Source organism: Pholcus phalangioides, unplaced genomic scaffold, assembly GCF_987345545.1.
Source record: "Pholcus phalangioides strain wild (caught in Gottingen) unplaced genomic scaffold, Ppha-v1.0 ptg000015l_1, whole genome shotgun sequence".
NCBI classification, from domain to species: domain Eukaryota; kingdom Metazoa; phylum Arthropoda; class Arachnida; order Araneae; family Pholcidae; genus Pholcus; species Pholcus phalangioides.
The window spans coordinates 38,302,787-38,310,673 of record NW_028301608.1 but is presented as its reverse complement, the minus strand read 5'-3'; the positions used below and the strand labels follow the sequence as shown (position 1 = coordinate 38,310,673).

General features: G+C 38.4%; 1 protein-coding gene across 1 annotated transcript; it reads left to right on the top strand.

Moving 5' to 3' along the window:
* The first annotated feature begins 717 nt into the window (after positions 1–717).
* LOC149075967 (uncharacterized) lies at positions 718–6,932 on the top strand. Its single transcript, XM_089242161.1, has 3 exons — positions 718–724; positions 1,086–1,199; positions 5,392–6,932. The coding sequence occupies exons 1-3, from the start codon at positions 718–720 to the stop codon at positions 6,306–6,308; spliced, it is 1,038 nt and encodes a 345-aa protein (XP_089098287.1). The 3' UTR covers positions 6,309–6,932.
* The last annotated feature ends 955 nt before the right edge of the window (positions 6,933–7,887 follow it).

The following is a 7,887-nucleotide window of genomic DNA, read 5'->3' as shown; positions in this document are numbered from 1 at the left end:
TACTATACGTTTTTGTCCTACCATCTACTAGAAATCTTTTCAAAATATTTAACATAAACTGCTGGCAGACATTATATGTGCTATTACTTTCAATTACAATGTTCTTTCTTGATAACTAAGTTTTTTGTTAGATAAGGAACATTTTTGCAAACACCACTCATTCAAATATCTTGAAACTCTACATGTCTCTCAACACTATAGTGTTACCTACTTTAACGCGAGAATTTATTATTAGTGATTTAAAAAAAAAATTGTGGCACAAAATATGGGTAAATTTTGGTGATTTTCGTTCGAAAAGTTGCATGTTGTTGAAGTTAAAATTCGAGAAAAAAATAACCAACGATTAAAATCATAAAACCTCGTGCAAAACTATATAAAAATATCTACAGCATTTGCGAGAAAAAAAAATGAGTGCTTATAAAGGGGAATAGAAAAATTTTAAATGTTCCTTTTAAAGGAAAAGAGATTTCCCATAGGAAAGCATGGTAATCCAAGATCATGCACCAACCTCCCTCAAAAGGTCTTGAAAACGACATCTCGGATATAACGGCAAAATTTCACGTAATATTCGTTATAACCGACTTCGATTGCAATCGTGTAAACCCTCCCCCCCCCCCATCCCGATGAATACATGCATACATCTTCAAACAAAACGAAAAGAGCATTATGATACATCAAAAGTAATCAGTCACGCATTTTTTTTTCCATACCGAAACCATGAAAGGTGAGTCAGTCTGACAAACGTAAAAAAATGACGTCAGGTCATTGCAATGGCTCAGCGCAAGAAAAGACAATTCACCAACCTCTGAATAATAAGATTCACCTCGAGAGAGAGAAAAAAACTGTCAGAGTATGAGTCCGCGTAGGTAGACCAAAAAAAAAAAAAATTTCATAATAACCATCATTCTAAAAAGTCCATTATCAATGTGTTCATCTCAGGTCTTTGTATCATTACTCTCGTGTTGTTTCTTCTTTCTACCACATTCTGCGAATAAAATAGTCTCGCCCCGTTATCCTGAATCATTCCGCGACTAGATTAGCGCAAAAATTATTATATTGGAATTTATTTTATTTATTTATTTTAGTTTCCGTGACGAATGGCGAAAACGCAGTGGCAGCAGCAGCATCATCATCATCATCGTGGACGTTGACGTTCTTTTTGGGATCAAACGCATCTGCGGTTTTTAGTAAGCGCTATAGTAAGTTAGTCACATGTTATGCGTCATGCGTTTTTCGTTATTTTTTTTTTTTTTTTTTTTATGGGGGAGAGAGAGGTAAATAAACGCTCTCTCGCGATACTTCGATTACATGTTCGGTGCATACCGATAACATGAAAATTATGAAATTCATGTATATGTTAATAGGGTGTTTTTTAAAACGTCAGCTGTTTTTTCATATCAATTGATGACTATCATTCAACGATGACTAGTGATGTTTCATTTGGGATGCAAATACATTGAATGTACAGGGTGTCCTATAAATTCGTAAACAGTTTAAAAATTCTTCGAAATTGAAGTAATTGGTATATTGTATGCAGTTTGCGAGAAAAATATTCTCATGATGGGGGCCATTTTCATTTTATTTCATACCGTGCACAGCCCAGACTCTATCGACCATTGTCTATTTTAGCCTTTGCCCCGGATGAGGGGGCTGGGTGGTGCCGGGTGCTTTATTATACATGCATAAAATACATTAATATAAAACACACACACACACACATATATATATATATATATATATATATATATACATAGATAGATAGATTTTATATAAAAAATTGCAATGAAAAAAATCTTATTGTACAAAATTAATGCCCATGGCTTTGTGGCTCTAGTGAGCCCCTGTTGTTTTCTGTGGCCAGGCGCCGAATTCTGGACCACGTCACGTCTTCTCTTCCGGGCTTGGTGGCTCGGGTGAGCCCTCTACCGTGGCCAGGCCAGGTCCTGGACCACGCGTCTCTCCCTCCTAGGCTTGTTGGCTCGGATGAGTGTCCAATCACTCTCGCCAGTCCGGCGAGAATGATTGAACCTGAATCTTTTTTCAATCTATTCCGTGTCTGAAACGTTCGTAAATCTTCATCCGGTGATTCGTGGCTGAGGTAAAACAACTTCACCAACAGTGCTTTACCCACCAATGTCGACATCGCTATGAAAACCTTATGAGAAAGACTTCGTGAGATTTATTTTTTCGTAAACCACATTCAAATATGTACGCCGATTCCGTTTTCATGAATTTTAAAATTGTTCACGAATTTATGGGACATCCCATATTTCTATCACGTTTTACGGCCCATAATTTATGGGACACCCTGTATACAGTCAAACCTCGTTAATGAGTCACTCTTGGGAGAGCAAAAATATGACTTGATAAGCGGAGTGACTCGTTAAACGGAGTAAGCCATAGCTGTGCCAATTCCTGCATGAAGATAATTGGGACTTCCAAAAAGTGATCCGGTAAGCGGAGTGACGTGTTAACCAGGTGACGCACTAACGAGGTTTGACTGTATTAAATGCAACTTGGAAATTTTCCTTTAAAGTAGGGAAATTTGCATCTGCGGATAATATGCAGAAAATTACCGTATGCTAAATTCAGCAGATTATAGTGCTAAAGAAATTAACATCCTCAGGTAAATGCCGAAAGTTCCTCGCATTTTTGGGTCTTTTGATCAAATTAAATTTGAAATTTGAAGAATACGTTGATGTCTTTTCCGGCTTTTATCATAATCAGTATATTTTAAATATTTTTATACAGGGTGTAAAAATATTTAAGTACGGCATTATTCATCCATCACATGAGCAGCTACACAGGGCTCCGCTGTGTGTGATCTTGTGGTCATAGTGACGAACTCGCAACGCGAGGATCCGGTTTCGAAACCCCACCAGCAGTCGTTGGTCGACTAAAGTTGGTTTTCTGTGTTTTCCAACGTCAAGGCGCGAATGCAACCGATCTCCCCGTTAAAAAATCTCGACACAGAAGACATAAGACATACAACGGTACAAATATTCAATCATTGAACTTCACTAACAATTTGAAATATAGATGGCAGCAATATCGGAGAGAAACATAAAAAAAAAATTCGCTAGCAACGTCAGATACGCACTCAGACATATACATACACACACTTCCGACACAACTCGTTCGGTAATAAATTGCCCACGGTGAGCTGTGCTCGATATGGAAGGAAGAAAGCTTTACAGGGTGGCAACTTATCTTTGATTCAAAATTTTTAAATGAAAAAAAAAATTAATTTAATAAATTAATTATTTCAACATTCTTAAAATTTTATTTGGGCATGTGAACTTCAGATATTTAACTTTCTTTTCTTTCTTTAAAGCCGAGTACAACTCAGGCCTATCACCATCTATGGGCGATTTACTACCTAGCGAGCTGTGCCGGAAGTGTGACTGTGTTGTACCTAATAGTCTGAGTGCTTATGTAGTGTTTTTTTTTATTTTTCAGTGCCGCCATCTATATTTCAGAAGTGAAGTGAGTGATGTGTTATGATTGAATTACAATTGTACTGTTTTGTAGGTCTATTGCTCTCTGTGGCGAGACTTTTTAAAGGGGAGATTGGCTCACATTCGCGCCATGAAGAGTTGGGAACCACAGAAAATCAACTTCGGTCCACTGTGACGACGGTGGAATTCGAACCCGGGACCTCGCGACACGAGTCCGTCACTATGACCACTCGACCACCACAGGGGCTAGATATTCAACTGCACAGAAGAGTGAGAGAACATAAATAATGACATGAAATTTGGCTAGTCAAAAGTCGCACTTTTGGTAAATGTAAAAAAAAACGATGTTGTTATTTTTCCCTATGCAATATAAAATGTAAAAATATTCAAAGCCAGAAAAAATTTTGTTTCATTGCGGCCTTTGACCATTCATCAAACCGAGCTAGTGGTCCAAGAAGAATTATCAAATGATTTGACTGTACAAATCGCACACACTCATACTTCCGGCACAACTCAATCGGTAGTAAATTGCCTATGGCGATAGACCGGATTTGTGCTCGGTTTGAATGAATGAATGTACAAATCGCATACATTTTGTTACACTGGTCGGAGAGAATCCTTTATAGATCAATATCCAGTACGTGACGTGATTCTGAAATTCAACGAATAGTGCCCATCTTTCTTCATTCACCCACAACAAAGTCCATGATGTAGAGATTCGGGTGTTTTAGAATATGCACCATTCTTACTAGACCACAGGCCACGGGCCTGTCATTTGGGGGTCCCTGGCTTTTGAAAATACATTAAAAATGGTATATATATATATATATATATATATGCACATTGAGTACATGTTCTTTGCACCCCCCTCCCCCCGGAGAAAGTTGAAATGACGGTCCTGCGCTAGGCCATATTTATCATCTCAATTTGATTTTTTACTCCCTCATTCCATGCCTTCAAAGCAATTAAATTCTACAAGGCTGGAATTTTTCACCTTCCTGAAAGACAGGTTAAAATAGAGTATACTTTGAAGGATAGAAGTTGTCTTAAACCTGCGAAAAACTCTCAGAGATTTCAGTATCGCTTAAGTTAAACTGTAAATTTTATTGATGATCAACGGTGGAGCTTTCCAGAACAAACAAAAATTAGCAAAAAATAAAAACGCATTCGAAAAATTTTACAACACGATACAATCTAAAGTATGTTGCTAAATGTCTTCCTCAAAACTTGAACAAAATTCTCACGAACCCGTAATTACAAAAGTAAGGGAAAAACACGTGCCCTAAATGTTCTGTGATTGGCTCGTACCATTAGAACGAATCCCAGAAGACCAATTACCTCTTACTCAGTGGCCCATAATCCAATTTACTTACCAGCTGGATTATTCTTCTTCATTTCTAATGCGAATTACGATCACGTGACTTATCGTTACAGAAATCGGGTTTTTAAAAGAATTTCTAGTATAAAGAAGAATAAATAAACGTGTTTGGTGTGTCATTTTTTTTTTCGTAAAATTTCATTCGATTCGAAACGGAACCTTGATAAAAACGCAGTGAAAATTTCCTATATTGACGATATCGACGCAATAAAATGACAGATAAGAAGCTGAATAAATATTGATTTTGAGATACGGCTTTCGGTTAACAAAGATCTTAAATGCAAGAATATTAGGAATTTATGAAAGGAGAAAGATATATAGCGATTATTTATCTCGATAAAAGTTCCTTTTTTTCGAAATTTTCAAAGGGAAAAAACCCCGGGTATTTTATGCAGTTTTTATTACGTGAATTTTACAATGGGTTTTCACGATCTTCATTACCCCCTTTTCGTGCATATAAAAAAAAAATATGGCGTCATTACTCTTCATCAGTTTTGTCTGAGAATTTTGTCGCTATGCATCTGCAAGTCTTGCTCGTTTTTCTGTTCTCTTTAGGTGAATTGTCGAAGGCGGATATTCCGGATGATCGTCCGAAGACTAGCATCAAGCAGCTTGGTGCTCTCGACCTTGGTGGGTTCGTCTGCTATCCGAGGAGTTTTCAAAGTGGTGAGATATCCGATGAACCGATTGTTGTCCCACCAGCGGACGACAACGAGCCCGATGAGTTTTATGATTCCATTGCGGACTTGTCAAAAAGATCGCAGAGTGGTGACGAACTGCATCCGGTGACAGAGATCAAGGGATCGAACAACAGAGGACTGCGAGGGAGCAAACAACACCGACGCAAACATCGACGATTCAGAAACAAGAACAAGAACACTTCTGTGGATACACCTGGTGAAATCGTCGTCCCGTCTTCAGAAAGTGATCTTGATGGACTCCAACTGGATCGTTGCTCTCTTGCTACATCACCAGTCTACAGCATGGGTGTCTCTTCGTTCAGCCCGGAATATACCGTGGAGACGCATTCAGCTATGAATGGTTCAGATGTCTTCGTTGAGGAACTACGTGACAAATTCCGTGTCCATCGACACCCGGAGCTGGCGAAGACGGAAAGCATCTGCGATCGGAACTTGGCGCTGAATCCAGAAGAGGACGTCAGCGCCCGTGCGTTGTGTCCATTCCGTTGGGTGATGGACGAGCCGAACCCGGCGAGGTTTCCCGAGCGCCTGATGGTCGCAAAGTGCTCATGTCAACTGTCCAAACCCCTTTTCGGACAACTGGCCAGGTGCGTAGAGCTGAAGAAGAAAGTCGCTGTCCTTTGGAGGACTGGATGCAACGGGGACCGTCACGTGTACAGCGAGGGGTACGACGAGATCTCAGTGGCGTGCGTGCCGATCGATTTCGTTGTTTCCGATAGCGTATCCGCCTCAAATATGGACATCAGTAAAGTACTTGGAAGGTCATCTTGAAAAAAAAATCCATGGACTCACTCAGCTATGACAAAATACAAATTCAGATAAAACGACATCGAAGATTCTGGGAAATTTTATCATTGAAACCAGGTTGACGTTTTCAAAACCTTTTAGATTTGAAGAATCTGATTGGCTGCTATAAAATACAAAACATAATGCTGAAATTTCATTACGATTCGGAAGACCATATTTTACCTGGAAAAATGCTGTGAGATTGGAGTCATAAATACGGAAAGCCACCAGTTTTCACCAAAAATGTTTCTAATCGTCAGCGAAATTATAAAGGGCTCCTACAGAGGGCACAGTAATCCTTCAGTAAATTTGAATATAAATTGAAACCGAGTTTGACTGTACATCACTTGTATACAAGACGATATTCAAAGTCATTTACGTCCTAGTGCAGAAAAGTCCGTCAAATATTTTAGGGCCACCCTCCTGCCTTCACTATTCAACATCAAAAACATTTATTAAATTCCGTGCCCGGAAAATATTACACATGTTGCACATGTCTAAATACGGCTACGCTTGTATGTTATGATATATCGACTGTCATACGAGTGAAGGTCAGCTCATATACAGGGACACATTGAATGCAGTAATGAAACGTGTCCGTATCTGAAATTAAAATCAAAGGCCTTCTTTTATGAGGAAAAATTTAATTTTATTATCACTCATATTATTTTTGAAATTGAATTTTATTCAACAAGGAAAAATGTACAATCGCAGTAATTGAAAAAAAAAAAATTGTGAATATAGTAGTGTTTCGCAAAGCGTATATTTATGCTTGTACTAAATAATCTTTTCTTGTTGTTGTCTGTAGAAATGAATGGATAGCTCCGAAATTCAAGGCGGTCTACTCAACAAGGACACGCTCACTCACAAGAACACAATAATAATGATAATACTTATATTGTGCTGGTTTTCTTGTTAAGCGCTATTCCTGCATGGAAATGATATAATTATGTTGGAACTGGTTTCGTTCTCTCGAAAGACGTATCCTTGCGATTATTTCATTTTCTCCAGATGCAGCATTACTCCAAAATGTGTATATAGCTATACAGGGTGATTCTGAAGTCAAGGTCAAGGTGCAAATTTCTGGGGCCCTAAGCAGAGCCACACTTAGGGGTGGAAACGCGCTTTTTGAGCCCCCCCCCCCCCACACGGTAAATTATCGGATGCTTTCACCAGTGCTGTTGGTAAATTGTTTCTCGGATTATTCTGAAAGTTTTCAATTCTAAAATTATTTTTTCATTAATTCCGAATTTTCATAAATATTCTGGAATTATTTCTTCCATTAATTCCGAATTTTCATAAATATTCTGGAATTATTTCTTCCATTAATTCTGAATTTTCATAGATTTTAAAAGTACAGTAAAACCTTTCTTTTGCGGACACTGGCGGCACAAAATTTCGTCCGCAAAAGAGAGGGGGACCATTAATCAGGAGTTTGAAATGCATACTTTTATTAGACACGGGGAAATTCTTATTTGACCGTAAAAGAGGAGTGTCCATTAAGAGGGGGTTCTACTGTATTTCTTCCGTTAATTCTGAATTTCCGCCAATTATGGAATTCTTC

What these genes read in the sequence shown, in the direction of transcription:
- LOC149075967 (XM_089242161.1), top strand. An exon ending in GGTTTTTAGTAAGCGCTATA is followed by an intron (nt 1,200 to 5,391) that starts GTAAGTTAGTCA and finishes TGTTCTCTTTAG; the next exon opens with GTGAATTGTCGAAGGCGGAT.